Raw genomic sequence first — 20,106 nt, 5'->3', positions numbered from 1 at the left:
GTGGTTAATTGTACTTGGGAGTCGGGACTCTTGACGTCATCGGGATCATTTTCAAAATGTCTCACTCGTGGTGCACATCGTGCCCTACATTTACCTTAATTTCTCGATTAGTAGAGCACTGCTGTTGATAATATTGACGTTTTAGACATTTTTACACATTGACCTTTCACTCTGACATAAATTGTTATTTGTCTTTAGTGTCCCTTTAATGACAAGGAAAAAAAAAATCACTGGTTACTGTTAGGAGGCAGGCCTGTTGCTCGTGCCTGTAGGCAGGACAACATTGAATAAGCAGTGCTGCTCACTTCTCTTCCTTCGAACATTGCAATGGACATCTGTGAGCATGTACTAACCTGGCACTGAGATTTCTACCACAGCCAGTTTTGTAGATGTGGAACAGCTTTCTAGAGTGACTTCACTATGGCTAAGTGGGACTAACAATTGGGCGAGTAGGTAAGGACTCATAATTATAAAACGGCCCCACATAAAATAAGATGAAATCACTGAGAATACGTGAACACAAGCACCGCTTATGTTTGTGTGTACGGCACTTGTGTTCGCGTGTCCTCAGTGAGTTCACTTTATTTTAACTGTGAAGCTGTTCGTAGTCGAGGCTTTCATGTCCGGCGTTGTGGTAGCGGTGATCATGTGGCCTTACAGTGTGGCGAGCGAGGCTCGGTAGGAAGGGGAGGGCTGCTTGTGCTGCGAGAGGCGAGGGCGGAGGATGTCGAGGGGTGAACATTCGAGAAACGCGGCAAGACGGGGTGACGGTGAGGCGCAGTGGAGTGTAAAATAGCATGTCAATGTCAGTGTTCAGGAGTTTGCACTTTCGAGATGGCGAACATTTCTCATTCTCCCGATGAAGAAGCCGCCCGACGTGAGCGTCGGTGAGAGCTGACGTGAGAACGGGCATGTCGTCGCCGAGCCAACCACGATGTTTGCGCAAGAGAGGCCGAAGCTAAGCGCAGGCGAAGGGAAGACTTGAAAAACATAGAAGTACAATACAGTATAGCCTGATGAAGGACGGGCATAAGCTTCACTGTTTTGACAGTGTTCGCGAAGTGGAGATGGCTGGATTTTTTTTTTCATGGTGCAGTTTCATAACTGTGAATTCACTTTGGCTGCACCACAAACAGAGAAACCACATTGAATGTAAGTGAAGTTCACAGACAGACTGATTGGCTGATGGCCAAGGGAAAAATGTTGGGCTTTGGAAATGAACAACAATCAAAAGTGTGGGAATGTAAAATTTGAATTTTTTTTTAGCTGAATTGGCTGCTGTACATTCGCGTGTAGCATTGATAAGCGTGGAAACCATGTATGTGCCTTCCGCACATGCATGGAATGCATGGTTGTGTGTATATACGTCTGCATGGAAGAGGACATGTATGTATGCGTGTATTAATGATAGTTTGATCAGCAGGCAAGCCCCCGCTCCCCCGCCTTAAGTTCTTAGCCTGGTTCCCCCCACTTTCGTTGACATTAGAGGGACACTAAAGTGAAACATAGAATCACTTTAAACAGGTAAATAATTTTTTTAAAGCACTACTGTCATTAATTTTGCCATCATAGGTTTATTAGTAGAAAAGATAATGAACTTTAAACTTAATTAAACTTGGTACGTTAAGCCTCTGGCCCTTTTAGACGACAATGTACTTTATTTTTAATGATTAAAAACTATTTAGGCCATAGTAGATGCCGTCACAACCTGCATCATCATGGTGAGTTGGTGGAGGAACTTCAAGGTAGCATCGCCACCTGCATTTTTTTTTTGCGCGTTTTCTTGCTTACCAGGTGTACTTCTTACGGCAGGAGTTGTGGTTTTGGTATTGTGAAAGGATAATTTACTATTACGAGACAAATAGTTTTTCTCCTTAATGTCCCTTTAAGGCCCAACCACGGTGTAACACATATATACTGTTTAAGTGGGGACACTTCTTGGCTTGCGAGGAGCGTTTGACCACGTAAAGTAGCAACAGCACGTGCCTGTCCATTCGGTGATGGCTGTGGATATCTATTGGCGGAATGACTCAACTTCAAGACAGAGAAAAGCTTCATGTATCATTCCTATAGCAACCGGCATAGTCAGCAACAACGCTGGCATTCGCCGTTCAGTTGCATTTTTCGCTCACAAAAAATGCGCTATGTGGTTGCCAAAGCAGCACTTTTTTCTGTCTTGAGATTGTGTTGTCCAGTCAATAGATCTCCGCTGCCATCACAGGACCGATGTGTGCGCACTGTCGTTACTTCATCTGGTCAATTGCATCTTGCAAGTGTCCTCACCTAAAAAATATACGTATATCTTATACCATGGCCCCGACTTCTGCACAATCAGATTATCACCGGAGATGCATGCCAGTGGTTCAGTGAAAGGTGGTGGTTAGGCGGGGGGTCGGGTTGATGTTTGTGCATCTGCATTCTTTTTGCCATTTCTGCCATGAGATGTTGCAGTTGTAAGTATATCTGCTGTGCACAGCTTTGAAATGTTCTGTTTTGCATCAGTGGCCAGGGAAGGAGACAAGCTGAGCCAGCACTTATTTCAAATGGCAGGAAATGACCTGGCAGACCATGTTGCAGCAGTTTTGCCTCATGCAGAAAAGGTAATAATTTCATTTTTATTTGCTATGCTTTGTAGCTTTATTTGGTCATGTTAAACTGCTATAAAAACAGGGATTTGAACAAAAGACAGCCAAAATGACAACCTTAGAGTAGTAGTTCTGTCCTGTCTAAACATTTCACAGATGCTGAGCTGTATGCTTCTAAGGCATTAATTTTGAAAAGATTTCTAAGTATCGCGAATTCAAGCACATAGCCTTAGCACGCATGCATAAAATATACATTTGCCATATTTTTCGCTGCCTTATTTTGAAGGTGACTACCTGAATACAACAAAGTAACTGAAGAGACTGATTCAAGCTTCCTTTAAAGCCCCCTTTAGAAAGTAGTAAAACTACACAGTTTTGTTCAACTATTTTGTACCAATTCCAAATATACAGTAATTTTTATAATAGGCCAATTGGCTCCACAGTAAATCAAATAACTTTCTGGAAAGAATGTAGCAAAAGCAACTTGCCATAATTGCTTTGGGCCCACTGCTATGTACTAGGATGCATAATGTTTATAATGGTAGGAATAAGTTTTATTATAACACATAATTAATTTCCAACAAAAATACATAGAACCGAAATACTAAAATATGCTCCACCATCGTTCATTATGCGTTTAGCTACTCGCTGTAACATAAATTATAGCTTCTAGGTATCCTGATGGCTGAGAAATGGCCCTGAAAAGATTGTAAAGAGCCCAGAATCAATGTTTTAAGAAAATGTCCAAATCAAACAAGGCTCCAGAAGTGTGTTTCGTTAAGTCACACGTTAAGTCACTAATTAAGTCACACATTTGTAAATGGGAAAAACTGCGCGAAAGGAAACTTAGCACAACTAACAGTGCTCATCCTGTGTGTTCCTTTGTTTGTGCTTAGTCTCCTTTTGCACTCTTTTTTTCCAGAAACAAGCCTTGTTTTGTAATGAAATAGTTTTGTTAAAATCAATATTGAAAATTTTTGTTGTATTGTTAATAACCACCAGGAATATAATCAGTCTGCTACAGCTAGTATACATCATTCAGCAGCAGCACAGCATTAAAAGAGCCCTTTTATTGTGCTTCTTTCAGCCATAATATAGCTTGTCATGGGAAAACAAACTGCCATTGTGGCCAGAATATCAGCCCAGGATGTGGGAAAACTGGTCAGTGCTTGTGGCAGATGGTAGTAGTAAATATGCAGAATAGAAGTTAGTAGTACAGAAGTAAGGATAAGAACCATGGTGACATTACGAAGGAATATGCTAGATACAAGCACCAGGTGATGAAAAGCTCGTGAATTTGGGTGTAGATTTGAAATGTTGAATTATCATGCTGCTAATGAAAAGCATTATCACTCACTGTGTTGAGGCAACAATAGCTGACCCCGATTTTGCTGCGAGCTGGGCAGTCACCATTGTCGCATATGAGCTTTCCGAGAGTTGGTTCAATGGCCGTGAAGTTATCTTCTCTGTCTTATCACATCTCCTGCAGCGTAAACAAACTCAAGAGGGCTTGACTCTTGTGGAGTGCCTAGTTTCTCAAGATGTGCAGCTATGTGATAATGTTTTTTTTCTTCTTTTCCCAGATATTCAATATTTGATGTAAGGAGAACTATAGCTGAGCACACAGGAAACAGTAGGAGGGTCCTTCAATAATTAATTTACTCAAGTTACCTGAGAGGTCTCTATATATTTGAGGCATTTTGTGAGGAAGAATGAAGGGAGGGCGTGGTGTAGTACTAATATAAGACATAAACAAAACTAATAATGAAAGCATATCAATAAAAAAAATCAATATTCTGAGCATAAATCTACACTTCAGAAAAAATTTTATGGAAAGACTATTTGAAGACGCATGTGGCTAATGCACAAGCTGTCAAATGAATATTAGTAAGTGAATAAAAATGCCGATCAAAAAAAATGTTAAAGTACAGTGTTTGTGGCCCTCTCAGAAAGGAAAATGCAAATGATCAATGGAAACAGATATACAAAGAATAGCAACACAGTAATGTGTGCTGTGTGATGCCATAATGCTCAGTTCGATCTTGGCAGAATTCTTTTTAACAGTTGGATTTTGTAATATCGCATACTTCAATTTTTCCACCAAATATGCGATACCAACTAGCTCAATGTCACACATTGTTGCAGCGACTCCAATTGGCATACCTTGTCCCATTAAAACCACCTGGCATTTATGGTCCCATAAGATCCATTTGTACATACAGATTCCAAATTGTTCTTCTTTAATTTATATATAACCAAATGACTAACACTGGATTAAGCTATTGCATCTTTGGCTGCAAATGTGTGACAATAGAGGACACGCAGTGATGTTGTCTAACTTCTCCTAACACCAATTGAAACCAAAATTATATCACATTGTAACCACGTGGCCACAACAATTTTCTGGCAACTTGATAGATTGCAACTGCATTCAATTGAATAGCACCACGAGACATGATTTTTTTTTTTTTTGGTTAGGAGAGGGGTGGTATATGTTTAGAAGCTTTTCTCAAATCTCAACTACACTAGCACTTAGTGTGTAAAGAAGGCTCTAAGTTCTTCTTTTTAGACAATCTTGAATTATCTGAATGAATTAAAACGATCTGCAGAGGAAGCCACATGTAAAAATGTGGTAAGTAGAAAAGCATTCTGTCTTACTAATGTGCAAAGTGCAGGTGTTCGTGTAAGCTACATCTAGCTACGAGTGACAGAGCAAAGTCACTTTGCTGGCAAAATTGAGTTAAAGAAAAAACGAATGAAGTGTTGAGGGGTGCAGCAGAGTTGAAACTAAGAACTCAAGTGCAGCTCCAGGCAAGTGTCCCTCAACATGGCAGTTAGTGTGCTCGAGCTATTACTCATCTTGTGCTGGCTGGACATTGTTCCCACACATTCATTGAAACTACTGGCAGCAGCCTCACAGGCTCCGAGAAGGTGTTGTAAATGACAAGAAGTGTTGATTTGTTCATGGTTTTTCATAGCACATTGGGTACACGCTGGACATATGCCCTTATATCCTGCAATTGTGGCATGCGAATGTTTCCCTCTGGCAAGTGTGCATTTCCCTGGCGTTGCAGCAGATGACTTGTGGTTAGTGGTGCTGGTACCTTTATGCACACCCATGCAATGTATTGATGGGGGGGATGCGGGGCTAAAAACGTGATTTAAAAAAAAAATATGCACTTTCAAATTTGAGTTGTTTTGGATGAATGGTTCATTAAAGAACATGCACACCAAGTTTGGTTGTCATCTGTAAAGCAGAAAAAAAATTTAAAAATTCTTTTTACGAGAGGGTGGCGCGAATTTGCTGGGGAGAGCATCTCTGAAACACCCCTTTCAAGACACGGCTGCAAAGCAGGCAAAAAGTCGAACGCGAAGTGAATCCCCATGTTAGATTGTTTGTTTTTCACACTTTTTTGTCACAGAAGACCTTCTGTCGAGAGTACATCAGAGGACAAACAAATAAATTAAAAAGGCACATTTTGAGCCGTGCGCCGACAGCAGAGTCGTTGGAAAACTGGAACTGAAGCTCAAACTGGCAGAAAAGTATCACGTGACCATTCGCCACTGCTTTCGTGCCAATTCTGAGTTACTCCTGCTGTGTTTGCGAGCCACTCAGCTTATATGTTCGTTTTCCTGGGAGTTCATTGCGATCAGCGCATGGTCCGTTTTGTGACCAACACGTGTTGTGAGCAACATTCACAGCTCGAAAGCTGCGAAAAATTGAAGGCGATTGCATGAAATTGTCACAGAACAGTGTCATGTTGATGAGGAAGGCCGTATTTATGCAGGAAGTTGCGTTGATAAATTTTTTTTGACTATCGAAATAAATAGCATGTTGTGAAATCTTTAAACTAATTTTTCTCAGTTCGCATTTTTTGGGAGAACAAGCCTCTTAGAAAAACTATCATTTCCAAACTGCTTTGCCAAAAGCTGCTTACAAGGTTGTTTCTAGACTGAAATTTTGTCAGGTACAAGATAAGGTACTTTTCTAATCCCTAAGTAGTTTCTAACACACAAAAAAGTTCACTAGTCTGACATGCAGTGACAAGGAAAAGATAATCTTCACTTTTAGAGCGGACATTTTTATAGAAACATCATAAAAAATACATGACCGACCTTATCCTGCACTACAAACCTTCTAGAGGACTTAAAATGATAAATAACTCGTACATTTTCATTATTTTTGAAATGATAGTTTTCCTAAGTTAGCATACATGATTGATCATTATAACAGCTGTAGGTATTTTTGTATTCATGCTAGGGTGCTGAAAATTGGAATGTTCTAATATCAAGAAGATGAGCCATCCCTGAAATTCTCATCAAAATTAGTGCAGAAGCGCAAAAGTTGACATTTAGCCCCGCATCTTTAAGCAGACACTTGCAGCTACACTGGCAGCCTCATGTACAACTCTCACTCGGCGTGTGTTGAAAGAGCGCTTGTGTTGACAGTTTCACCTTAATCTTGCAACACTGCCTTGCAGAGCCTCTTGGAAGGTGAAGGTGGCCTTCCAATAGTCTGTGTTGGATCAATATTCAAAAGCTGGGACCTTTTGCAGAAAGGTAAGTTGTAGACCAACAGAGTGTTAGCATTTTATTACTAGGACTTGGTTCGGGTACTCTAACTTGCCCAACATTGTCCATTGCTAGGTTTGGTTCACATTCAGTAGTGTTTAAACAACAGTAGTTAAGCTCCTGGGAGCACTTGAAGGACAGTAATCTGAAAGCACGTCCATTGAATCAGCCCACAGCTATGCTGATGTACAGCATAATAGCTGCTCTTAAAGGGGTACTGACACAAAAATTTTGGCCTCATGTTTTTTTGCTGCAATGTGTTGCTGGGGGCCTGTTAGTCATAACACGGCACATCGTTTGCTGCAGCGCACGACAGATAATTAATTACAGGCTCCTCATTACCGACCAGTGTCAGTTTTGGTTTAAAAAACGACAAGCCTCCGGCTGTAACTATCACACCTAGCGGGTGCAGCGCTCGATCACGTCAGCACACAGAACTGTGACGCACTTCCGCACGGTTCGCGAGCAGCCGCTGAGAAGTAGGCCACTGGAGCCATAGAATTTCCTAAAATTAACATAGGGGACTTGGGCGCTGCGATCGTTCAGCTACCATGGGAATGACGGGTAGCACACGAATTTGCCTAGTCTTCGTGCTTGCGGGCTTCGAACGCACTTGTGGCTTTGTTTATTGTTGTGTTTTGGTTTTCTTTTGGATAAAAGAATGGACCATTGTGAACTTCGTGACCAGATTTCAATTGGTGAGCCTAAAGAAGTTAAAGTGGTGAAGTTTAACTGCTGACTCTTGCTCAACTTCGTTTTGTGACAAAGCTGATACAGGCAACGCGGAGCCAAATGGAGCCGAAAGAACGAAGTTTAGACAAGTCCATGTACTACCCATCATTCCCATGCTGGCTGAAGCGCCATGCGTTGCAACTCCCATAGACACTAGCGCCAGAGTTCCCTCTAGTAAGTATTGTAAGAAACTCTATGGCTGGAGCAAACGTGGCAAAAAAACATGACGGCTATGACGTCATCATAACTTGTTGCAGTGTGGTCACGTGAGGGAAGTAGGGTGTCCCCAAGGGTGTCCCCAAGGGTGTCCCCAAGGGTGCCCTTTGAGGGTGTCAGTAGCGTGAGGATGTCGCTAACGCAAACTTCAAAATTAATTTAAAATAGCTTTCAAGCTATATTCGCTGTTGGTATTTTGCAGATGATATACGCATGTTCACCGGAAGCGATCCCGCAGGCTATCTCGGCCGTGAAATATTGTGTCAGTACCCCTTTAAGCTGTATTTTGTCACAGTTCTCCATTATGAGGTTTGCAGGGTCACTAACAAGAAAAATTGTCTGACCAGTATTAGTAAATTACACTTCTGCAATGCTAGAGAAGCTATTCTTTATGTAAGAGGGGACTTGATAAGCCAGGAAGAAAAAAGGCCAATGGTGACACCACTTTGAAGCGCCTGTACCAGCTGTGGATTTTGACGATGTCTGCTTGGTCGGTAAGCAACTGTCGTGTCTAAAAGAGCGAAAGACTGCACTAAAAAGCTTAAAAGAGATTTTACTAAGCCACAATAGCCCAATTAGTGCGCTGGGAACCTGTGAAAAGCTTAAGCTATAATATCGATGTTCTGGTGCTATTTGACGGCGGCCTGGTACTAGGTAGTGCCTGTGAAACATTATGGGACATTTCTTCTTCCAGGTTTCGAAGAAGTGCTCTGCCCCAAAATTTCAGAGTTCACTCTCCTGCAGCCAACTGTGTCAGCTGCACTGGGAGCTGCATTCTATGGGGCATCATTGGTTGACTGCAAGCTACCTATCAACTTCAAAGAAAATTCCAGGCGGCTATACCATTTCAAACGGGGCACCAAGCAAAACTAGGTCTGGATGTATCTTTTTGTGAGCATGACTGTAACTGGCGGCAGGAAATCAAGCTTTGTGTGTAACCTAGAAGAGGTATGGGCTACATTTTAGAATAGCGGCTTTTCGGTAGCTAGGCTGCCATGAGCAATGCCATCATGTTTATTGACAAAAGAGATTTTACGTAATAGTAATAATAATTAATAATAAAAATATGTGCCTTAGCACTTTATTTTTTAAACCTTGAAGGTTAACATTCCAATTTTGTTTTTTCTGTCGGTGTACCCTCAGTTATTGTGAACTCAAGCCTCTGCTATGATAGGCTTGTCTTCTGCGCCTTTTTACACCCAGAGAGTTCCTGTTCAATGTTTACCAATTGTGGTTTACTTTGGGCATGTTGCTGTGCATATGCAACGAAATACACTTCTTGTGGTCACTTGGGGCAGTGGTGATTTTTGTTTGTTTTTATTCGTGGACATAGAATAAAATCTACACCTTGATATACTATGACCATATTTTTAAGTCTAGAGGGCCTGTGCTTCCCAAGGTATAAGTAATGTCCCCAAGGAGGGTCACAACATATTGTTCAGTGAAGAGGGTCATCAGAAGCAGATATAACATTTTTTAATTGTTCCATGCCTGCTGTTCTGCATAACGAAGCAGCTGATCGAAGCAGAACCCTAGATGTTCTGGTGTGGTTGATGAACGTGAGGGTAGACAGCAGTTTTGAGGGACAACACAGTCTGACCATTAGTTTGTTGAGAACACTCAGGTAAATGAAGCTTTTCAGTGCATCGAAAGGTACCTGTGCTCAGAAACTTTGCTTTAGAGCAATATTTGTTTCTGAAAATTTTAGCTGCGCAAAAGGAGCTAGTGGATGCAACATATTACTCAAGCCTCAGATTTTCAGATTTTACTCAGGCCACTTGGCAGAACTAGAGCCACAAAGTCTTTCTGCCCTTTTTACAGTGTAAACATCCAAAGTATGCATCCTATTTTATATTTTTCAAAAGATGTGCTGCACAGCATGTTGGGGGAAAAAAGTAAAAGAAAAGCATGAAGACACAAGTGTTTGTGTGTTTTTGGCTCGTTATAATTCTGTGAATGTTGAGCCAAATTTTACAAACAAATAAGTTATGTTCACTCATCTGTCCTTGAAGCATTCGTTTGCAATCTTCCAATAGTGGAAGGATGCAAGAGGGGTACTTGCCTTGAGCCAGTCTATACAGAAAAGTTCCTGAAGCAGGCACTCAAGTTGTAGGAGAAAATTGCTGACCTAAACAAAGTGTGCTGCTTGACAGCACTTGTTGTGCCAAGTTTGTTGCTACATTGTGCTCAATCTAGAGGTGAATCACCTTTAATACATATGTCCATGAAAACACATCGCGGGCAAGCTTTTAAAATTATGCACTCCGCCCCCTTCCAACATACAGACCAGTGTCATGTGTGTGAAATTCACAGGTTGGCATGTGTGACATTCACTTTTATGCTCTATTTCTAACACCACATAAAATTTTATTTCATATTCATATCATGTTTTGGTTCTGGCTCATAAAACTGCAGGATTTAGTAATTTAGTTGACTTATCAAGATTTTGTCTGGTCAACATTATGTCAATCGCAAATGGCCCCTTTCTATAATGTGCACAAAAGAGCCACTCATGATTGCAAAATTTGACTGCGATCAGATGTGTTTGCCATCAAACGCATCTTCTGTGACTAGGATAAAACAAATCTGTAATGCCCAGGAGTGCTGCTATGTACGGACAAAACTACTGAAACTACCCGTTATGTCGCAGGTGATTTCCTTTCTATGTGATACAAAGGTGATGAAAAGCACTTGTCACTCTTACCCTGCTGCTTGTATAGATCTATTTTGAACACTTGTTATAATTGCACCCACATATTCATTTTGTACCATGGAACCTCTGCTAGCATGGCAGGTATGGCTATTTGTTTATGATTGTTAATTTTTTTCATGCTTTTGACAAAGCATTTCTCTCTACCTCTGCCTACTCTCCTGCTTTATTGTGACCACTTGCAGGAGGTAAATAGATCAAATGTAAGCATTGATTAGCTGCAATCTGCTAAACAAAAAGAGGTGTGGAAAATATAGTGCTTCTTTAAGAACAAACCTTTCAATAAGAAATGGAAACTTAACTGGTGCAGTTTAAGGATCTTAAATTTTAGTCATATACAGTAGAACCCCGCTGATACGTTTTTGAAGGGACCGTAGGAAATAAACGTAAGAAACGGGAAACGTAAGAGCCGAAAAACAGGAAAAACGGCAAAATATTTAGTGGTACAGAATTTTATTTCAATTCTTACGAGCAGCACGAAAATTGGCGCGCTCAGCCGCGATCTAGTCGATGGATAGAAACGCGGAGCTTAGGACGGCCTTATCCGCAGAAATGTAATCAACGTATGTGATTTTTTTAACACCAACAGCTGTAGGCATGAAAGAACTAAGCACACGCAATCACGACCGGCGCGGCGAGTCCGACCGCGAACCGCACGCACGACCATGCGAGCTCCAACCAGCTCGAACTCCTCCCGTTCTCCGACAAATAACGATGATGATGAGTCTACGCCAACGCGATGGCAGAAGTGAATGCCAATCTCGAAGGCCTTGCTTTCGCAAGCAATTACGTCATACACGCCATGTTTGTGCAATGAAAATCTCAGAGGCTATGCTTTTGTCAATAGTAAATGCCAATCTCGAAGGTCTTGCTTTCGCGAGCAGTTACGTCATAGACGCCATCTTTGCAATTTGAATCTCGAAGGCCATGCTTTTGTTTGCATCAATTGAAAGATTCTGTTGCTTGCGCCTCTCATGCGGCTAATATTGCGGTCAAACAAGGCCAAGCTGCGTGAAAATGCACCATGGCCGCTCTCTTTGGTAGTCACTCGGTCGGCTCCGGGCGCACTTCGCGACGTATCATACGGGAACGGTCCGACAGTTACGACGTAACAGCGGGGTTCCCAATACATTGTATCCTATGGGAGCTATGCCGGGACCGGCGGAAAACGACGTAACAGCCGGGAAAACGCAGCAGTGAGGAACGTAACAGCGGGGTTCTACTGTAGTTATTAATTGTATTACTTATTGCAGTCCTATAACAATATGTATTCATTGAAACTAGTTGCTCTTTTTGGCAATCTCTGATTTGTGTTCACAGGGGACGAATCAATGAGAGACATTTGTTGGAGTTGTGTGATCTAACTTTGCTACAGTGAGGTTCAGAGCTGGACGGCATTGAGGGTTAAAATCTGCCTAAAAGTGTTTGCTTGGTTGCAGAGAAGCAGTCCCCCAAAATTTGTAACCTATATAGTAGGCAGGTGACCTCTCAATCAGCTGCATACATCGCACGCCATCACTTTGGTCCTTTAGCTTGTCACTTTTTTGCAATTGTGTCAGAAGAGTTCATTGCAAATTTTGACACTAAAGGACAAGTCACGATTGTCATAGGAGTCATCTGTGAAATATAATGAGGAATAAGGTGCAAATGTAGGTTTTTGCAAGATGCAGTTGTGTAAACTTGGAAATTATTGAGACAAAAGGATGGATGTAGAACAGTACGTCTTGCCACCCTAATGTGAGCAGATGATAGTGGCAAGGTCACAGTGTATTATCATTTAAAGTCATTAAGATCCACACCCAACAATTATGGACATATATGGTTTGCTTGTTACACTCAAGATTTTCAAATACTGCAACCTTCTCAATTTCATTATGAGTGTCACTTACGTTAGCAAATTAGCAAACAAGTTATTAAGCTCGCACTGACCTTGTCTGATCAGCAGCGATGGAAACCAAGTATATACCAGTACCAACATCATTCTTGTATTGTTAGGGATGCTCTGTATTAATTAGCTAAAAACATATACCACTAATTATGTACATCTGCTGGCAAAATTCAATAATGCATTACTCTGAACAGCAAGAAATGATGCCAGGTTTATGTGATTGTTCATAGACTTCCATGCTTAAAGAGTACATGCTACTAGGACTGGGAAACTATAGCTAGCACCACTTCATGCTTGAATCATGGAGTGTTTGATGTGCTGCCCAACATTGTTCATCTGGGCCATCTGTTCAGGCAGATCCAATTTTTTAACTGTGTGCTTAGTTTTGACTTGCAAATGAACAAAAAGTGTTCTTCAATGGGTGCAGCAGCCACAAGAGGTTCTAGTTGTTGGCAATGATAATGTGTATTTGTTGATATCATTGGGCAATAAAATTTTCTTATTCCAGCTCTTCAACCTTGCAAAATACCCCAAACTGTGTACACTTGTTTCATACTTCTACGTGCATAGTATGCACACACACACAAAAAGAAAGGCAAGCTGTATGTGAGTTCCTCGCCATGTTAAGAGCTGTGCTCGTCACACCACAGGTGGCCACTTTACTAGTGCAGCAAGATGTACAGTGGGCAGCAGCACAATAAATGAAAGGAAAAGTTGATGCCAAAAGGAAACATACACATAAGTGCATGTTTTCTCTCTAAGTAATTTGTTTCGTGCTGCATCAGAATCATGACTGCTAGCCAACTTTTGTAAAATATCGATCAGAATCCTTGATTCCTCTTTTATACCTGTTTTTGAGCAAGTACATTGTATCCCTGCATTTCATATTCAGAGGCGGGCAATACTTGTCAACTTGGTCAGAAAATTGAACAAGTGCAGCCATTTCACCTGCTAACGTTATGGCGTTCGTTAAAATCTTCCCAGAACCATATAAAAGATAACAGATAATTGTATGTTACATGCATCACTGATGCAGTGCTAAAAAAAGAAACAGTGGCCATGTAAATGAGCCAGCACTCATATTTTTTTGTTCTAACAGTGCCTTATGCTAGTTGTCACCCACCAGTGTGTGCAGGCTGAATCTGAATGCAATCAGAATGCTGAAAGACTGAGCTAACATAAAAAAAAAAGTACCATAATTGAAAAAATAATGTGTTTTGGTTTTACTTCACACGTAAATGTTTTCAGTAAAAACGCTTGTGCAGGCAGCCATTCAGGAAGACCAACATTCAAGAGGTTCTTCCTGGTGTATGCTAATTTATTGATGGCCTATAACTTTCTGTTTTCAAACTTCAGATTCATATAAAACTTTGATAAGCATCTTTTTTAACCTTTGAACAGAAGAATTGAATGTTAGGGCATGATAATATGAGTACTTTGCATTGGAGGAAATGCTTAGCACCAGAATTTATCTATAGTGTCCAGTTATTTTTATATTTATTTGCTAATGTCATTGGTGTAGAGTGTTCCGAGGGAAGCATTACAGACCCATGGAGTTCGTGGCAAAGAGCTTTGACTTTCCAGTACAACGACACGGTCATAACCGATCACTACAGCAGATGTCACTCAACGACCTGAACCAGCGTGTACCTTTGACCACTGAGAATGGCTGTCTTCGCACAGTTTCTGAGCCTTGTCAAGTTTTCTGACATTTAGAGTGATCAGAACTGAATGACTACCTTTTAAAAAAAATGCTGTCAGCTGAAGGTCACATCAAGACTGGCAACACATGCGAAAAAAAGAATCTTGGAACATTTTACTTTCTAGCCTTCCCAGAGCAGGAGCTTGTCCAACTGCTGAAGCAAAAAGTGCGCACACTGGAAAGTACAGATATAATTACTCTTAATCCAGATTTCTGTTTCATGTGGGTTTAATTTATAATGGCTTACATTACAGATCACTGGGTATATTTTAATTGTAATATCAGACCATGTGATTTAGATGTGTGTAGGCTTTTGCACTGTATGTTGTACTGAAACAAATTTGCACACTCTTTTGGTTATCCACTCCCCTCAACCTCATTTTAGGTTTAGCCTGTAACTGCTGTACTGACTTACCAAAACTAAAGTACTGACATCTGAAGCTAGGTGAGCAACAAACATGTCTTTCACTAAGTTTATACTTGTATTTTTGAACTTGTAGCAATTGCTAACATGACAGTTTGTCTTAAAAACAGTGTGCCATAATCAAATGTGGATTAGAAGAGTCATATAAGAGAACTGCATTGTAATGAGTCGATTATAATGTTTAACCATAGGCCAGGTAAAGCTCTCTGGATGACGCTTCGGTGTTCTATAGTGCAATGTTTAAAGGTATAGTTAGGGTAAAGTAACATTGATTTCTAGTTTCCTAAAACTATGCATACTTTATTCAGTTTCTATATTCACCTGAATATTTTTTTCTTTAATTTACTGTACTGTACACAAGGTGTACTGAAACGAGCTAGCAGCTGTAAACTTTCATTCCATTATATACCATGTATGGCTACTTAGAACTGCAATAGTATCTCAATGCTAGTATTTCACTTTAAAGGCACTTCTGAGAGGTTCCATGGATTCCAGCCTCAGCAATAAGCAAAAAATTTTGCATGCCAAGTGACATATTTGACAGACAAAGACTAGAGACTGCTTTTGCTGGATAGTAACCACCACTGTGCTGGCATTATGGCTGTGAAGAAGTACTTGATAATAAGCTGCAATGCCAGGAAAATGCTGCCTGTAAGCGTATCATTGAGATGAATATATATATATAATAATAACAACATTTCTAACTGTACAAAATCAATTGGCATTCGCCCTCAAGATCAAATATGTAACCGCAATTGTAAAAGCAAGGCATAAACTTGCACTTTTTAAAGTCTAGCATTGGGGACAAAAGGGTTAAATTCACTTTGCCACATGTCTATTGAGTGAGAGATATTCAAAATAGAGTCAAGTACCTTATGTGTTGGATAAAGCCTACATGAAGCTAAGCTCCCAGGCCTATGTTGTCTCTGGTTTAGTGTTCAGACCAGATTTGTTTTCTTCCACTTTCAACTTCCTTTCTACATTTCAGTAAAACAAAAAAAGTTATTGGCTTCATGAGCAGTATAAAACGCCGCACAAAAACTGCGCGTTCATTTGCCATTTGCAATGCCAGTAGATAAAGCGTAGGCGTATGCAAAAGGCAAATAACTGACCGTGTAGCAGTTTCCTGGCTTTCGTATCTCAAGCAAAGCCTAACATAAATTTACAACACAACTGTTAACTTCGTACGAGGCAGCTAAAACATTTAAGAGTGGGGCGACAACGGCTGCATGGAAGTGACAGCGTGTATGATCCCAATCAAAATACGCTGTCGCTTCCGAAGTAACCCGATGCCACCGGTTTTTTTTTTTTTTTTTTCCTTGTACAACCAGCAACATAACATTGGCACAGCGCGAGCAGTGGAATGGTACCACTTCGCAAGCTACAAATAACTTTCGCGACGTCATAAATACAACGCCGATGGGACAGATCGTGTTGGTCCGTACCACCGCAATCTGTTTAACCACAATCCGCCGTCAATTTTCTGGCGTGCGTTGCGTGTTGTCTTCGTACGCGATGTGGGCGCTCTGCGGAGCTGCGTGAGAATATCTGTGATGTGAGAGTAGTAGTAGTGCAGATAATTCCCCAAAGCATCACTCATTCTAAGATTTTGCGTTTTCCAGAGTATTTAATCTTGTCAGATGTGTCCGCGTTCCTTATCACCTTCGTCGATTACATATGTAGGTGGCGCACCTTTCCACTGCAGAACGTAAGTAGAAAGAAAAAAAAGGAAGGAGTCGTTCTGACCACTGAGTCTACGTAACACTAGAACATTTGCAAGTTTCATCCGCATATCCATTTTTGTTCGCTTCGTTTTGGCCCCCTTTCATTGTTTATTTTTCGAGTCCCTACCTAAGTGTACCTTCAAATCTTTACTTGTCGTTTATCGGCAAATCATCGTTGTCGCCGGCAATCATGCAACACGCACGGTAATGTAGCATTTTTTCTTCTTTTTCTTAGAAGCATTTCGTTCGGAGTGTCATTCGGATGTCGCTTCCAAAAAGAGTCGAGCGCGTTCTACCACGTTGTGGGCTTTCCCAAACTGTTGTGTTGTGCGTGCACTGTGGAACAATGTCCACCCACGAGGCGCCTTTCCGCTCTGGGTAGAAATTAGTTGTTAGACGTGGCTGTGCGTGTAACGTTCGATGCTGCATAATTAGATAGCAATAATTATCAGACTAGCCTGGTTAAATTTGTATGCATGGCGCAACGGCTTCAAGTGCGTTTTTCTTCTTCTTGTACCCTTACGTAGTTTGCGCAAGGTATTACGATGGCCACTCGGCTTCTTCCAACTTGTGAGCACAGGAAGGCGATCGGTAGACAGGCGCCACACTTCTTTGCATTGACCTTGCATGCTGATGAAAGCGTTTGCATTTTCAGTTCCCCGGAACGCGTCTGTCCTAAGAGTGCTTATTCCTGGATGGTCACTCTGCTGACAGCGCATGCATATTTTTATTCTGCCCTCTCCATCGAATCGCCTGCCACTTGTGATCCTTTGCTGAAACGGATGTTCGGGAAAAAAAAAAAAGGCTGCTGTTATATTGACACCTGCTGTGTTTTGCATATGCGCGTCTATGGAGTGTGAGTTACCAGGTGCGAAATCGTGACTGGACAAGTCGTTTCTCCCACCGCTGCTTGGAGTTCGTGATTCTTCGGTTTCCCGGAACAAAATCGTAACCATGTACTGAATGTGTTGCCCGTGTCTGTAGTTTGCTTTGCACGACGCAGTGGTTCTAAATTGTGTTCATTCGTGTGTGCTGCATTTCACGTTTAAAACTTCTGGAGGAGCGTAAACGACTTAAAAAGAGGGACAACATATGTGCGCGGCGTAACAACAGGCTTTTAATTGAAAGAACACATACACTGAAAGAAGATGTGCCTCTTTCAGTGTGTATATTCTTTCGGCTAAACGCCTCGTTTTTAATCGGTGCCCATACGTTGACGCTATTGCGTCGTTTATCACTCCTTCAAACATATACATCGAAAGAAGATGCAGCTCTTTTAATGTATGTGTGCTTTCGGCTAGAAGCCTGTCGTTAATCTGTGCACATATCTTGTCTCTCCTGTTCTGTCGGCCCTTACAGAAGTTTCGATGTATCAACGAGCTAAATATGAATGAGCCCTTAAACATTTGACCATGAATGGACATGTGTTTTCCCTCTAGCCAAACGAGGCACTGTGCTCATGCCGTGATTATCTGTTTCAGGTTGTTGCAGTGAGCGGGGGCAATGTTTGCCACAGGGAAGCTGTGCCTGCATCAGATTATTTTGGCCATGTGGCGCAGGAAGCCCATTCTACTTTTCGTGGTGCTGGTGGTGGTGCTGCTGGTTGTGTTGCACCAGTATAGCTCCTTGGGCAGCCATAATGCACGAGGCGAGTCACTGCTGGCCTCCCCGTTTGGCATGGCTGCTCCAGCAGCTCCCGAGCAGCGGTGGGTCGGTGAGCAGCAGCAGCAGCAGCACAAGTTGGGAGAAGCCAAGCCTGTCAAGGAGCCAGTACACAATGCCCAGAAGAGTAAAGTTTTCATCCCTCAGCTGCGGTTCGTCCACTTTGACTTGAAGGGGGCGCCACCCAAGGTGGCCTATCTCAAGCAGGTATTTCTGCTCATCCGAGAAGCAGGTGCCAATGGCATCCTGTTGGAGTACGAAGACATGTTTCCATACCACGGCTCATTAGAGCCAATCCGTGCAAAGAATGCTTTCAAGAAGTCAGACATCGAAGAGATTCTGGCGGCTGCCAAGGAAAATAACTTGGAAGTGATCCCTCTGGTGCAGACGTTTGGACATTTGGAGTTTGTGCTTAAGCTTCCAGAATTCAGGCATGTACGAGAGGCTGATGAACACCCAACAGCTCTGTGCCCTTCAAGAAATGAGAGCTTCACGGTAGTGAGCACCATTGTAGATCAGGTATTGGAATTGCATCCAAATGTCAAGTGGTTGCACATTGGCTGTGATGAAGTGTTCCACATGGGTTACTGTTCACGTTGCATGCAACGAGACCGGGAAGAACTGTTTCTGACTCACGTTCAGCGTGTGGCACACCACGTAAGAGACCGTCATGGCAGGGTGCCTATTATATGGGATGACATGCTGCGTCAAATCAGTGCCGAAAAGTTGAAGCCATTGGGCAAGCTTGTGGAGCCCATGGTGTGGACCTATGTCAAGGATGTGTACCGCTTCATCAGCTACAGCAACTGGGCTACCTACAGTGAAGCATTTGAAGCCATCTGGGCTGCCAGTGCATTTAAGGGTGCTTTTGGCGAGACCTTGACCGTGCCAAATGTACGCATGCACCTTGAAAACAATGAAGGTTGGCTCGAAGTGATGAATGAGCAGCACGCCAAGTTCCCTCACTTCCGAGGCATTGTTGTGACTGGCTGGCAGCGCTACGACCACTTTGCAACACTGTGCGAGCTCTTTCCAGCTGGCCTGCCGTCCCTGATACTCAACCTGCTGGTGCTGTCCAATGGTGCGTACAGCACCGAACTGCTGTCGCGTTTTCACAGCTTGCTCAAGTGCAGCCACTCGCGGTCGCCAATGGACTTGCAGAATGACCCTTACCTTTGGCAAAAGGGCTACGGCTGCTTTTTCCCTGGTTCAGCAATCTTCCGCCTGACGCAGACTCATAGCGAAGCCATCAAGAAGGCAGACGACTACATGCACGACGTGACAGTAGGCAAAGCCTGGATCACTGAGTACAACGTTCGTCGCAACCTGACGCTGCCCAGCCGTGTGGACCAAGTGCTTGAAGAACACTCGTCCACACTTTACACTCTCACCTCCCTCGTGCATCAGGCGCGTGACGTGCTGCGCGAAGTTTTCGACGAGTACACTGTGGCCGAGTGGATCGAGCAGAACATCTACCCGTGGGTGCTGCGCCTGGAGAAGCTGTGGAACGACGCCCTGTCCATCAAGAAGACGCGCACTTGGCCCGTGCGGCCGCTCGAGCCGCTGCCCGACCTTCGCCGCTTCAACGTCGGGGGAGTCTGATGAGACATAGTGTGCTCTAGGGACGGGATGTGCACGAACAAATGTGGAGGAGAGTGGGACTTGCTGTTTTTTTATTATTATTATTAGTGAGTGGGTTTTTTAGAACATCATTTTGTTGTTGTACCTGCTGTATGCATCCTCACTCTTGTTGAGACACGGCCAGGACTTTCTGGTGTTCGCTTTACTGTGCTACATATTTATGTTCACTGAGTGTGCATCAATAAAAGGCCCTTTTAAGTTATTCATTTATTTTCTTTATAGCGTTAATTATTGATATACAGGCTGCAGG

At 42.4% G+C, this 20,106-nt stretch overlaps 2 protein-coding genes across 8 annotated transcripts in view; both read left to right on the top strand.

Annotated features, from left to right (window-relative positions):
• Nucleotides 1–10,108, top strand: part of LOC119379100 (N-acetyl-D-glucosamine kinase) — a 19,295-nt gene extending 9,187 nt beyond the window's left edge. The window contains exons 7-9 of the mRNA XM_049411872.1: nt 2,503–2,600; nt 7,067–7,145; nt 8,800–10,108. Of these exons, the coding sequence (XP_049267829.1) occupies nt 2,503–2,600; nt 7,067–7,145; nt 8,800–8,978 (356 nt within the window). The 3' untranslated portion in view covers nt 8,979–10,108. The remainder of the gene's footprint in view (nt 1–2,502; nt 2,601–7,066; nt 7,146–8,799) is intronic.
• LOC119379097 (hexosaminidase D) lies at nt 8,805–20,062 on the top strand. Of its 7 annotated transcripts, XM_037648275.2 has the most exons (3): nt 8,805–8,978; nt 14,791–14,850; nt 18,035–20,062. In XM_037648275.2, the coding sequence occupies exon 3, from the start codon at nt 18,057–18,059 to the stop codon at nt 19,815–19,817; it is 1,761 nt and encodes a 586-aa protein (XP_037504203.1). In that variant the 5' UTR covers nt 8,805–8,978; nt 14,791–14,850; nt 18,035–18,056; the 3' UTR covers nt 19,818–20,062. The 7 variants fall into 7 exon arrangements, with proteins under 7 accessions (XP_037504203.1, XP_037504205.1, XP_049267826.1 ...); XM_037648277.2 differs by lacking the exons at nt 8,805–8,978; nt 14,791–14,850 and adding an exon at nt 16,428–16,537; XM_049411869.1 differs by lacking the exons at nt 8,805–8,978; nt 14,791–14,850 and adding an exon at nt 16,455–16,537 and having other exon boundaries at nt 18,113–20,062.
• Nucleotides 20,063–20,106: the final 44 nt, after the last annotated feature.

The sequence above is a fragment of the Rhipicephalus sanguineus genome, chromosome 1 (assembly GCF_013339695.2).
Source record: "Rhipicephalus sanguineus isolate Rsan-2018 chromosome 1, BIME_Rsan_1.4, whole genome shotgun sequence".
Lineage (NCBI taxonomy): Eukaryota > Metazoa > Arthropoda > Arachnida > Ixodida > Ixodidae > Rhipicephalus > Rhipicephalus sanguineus.
The sequence above is the reverse complement of the archived record's forward strand: the minus strand, read 5'-3'. Positions and strand labels throughout refer to the sequence as shown.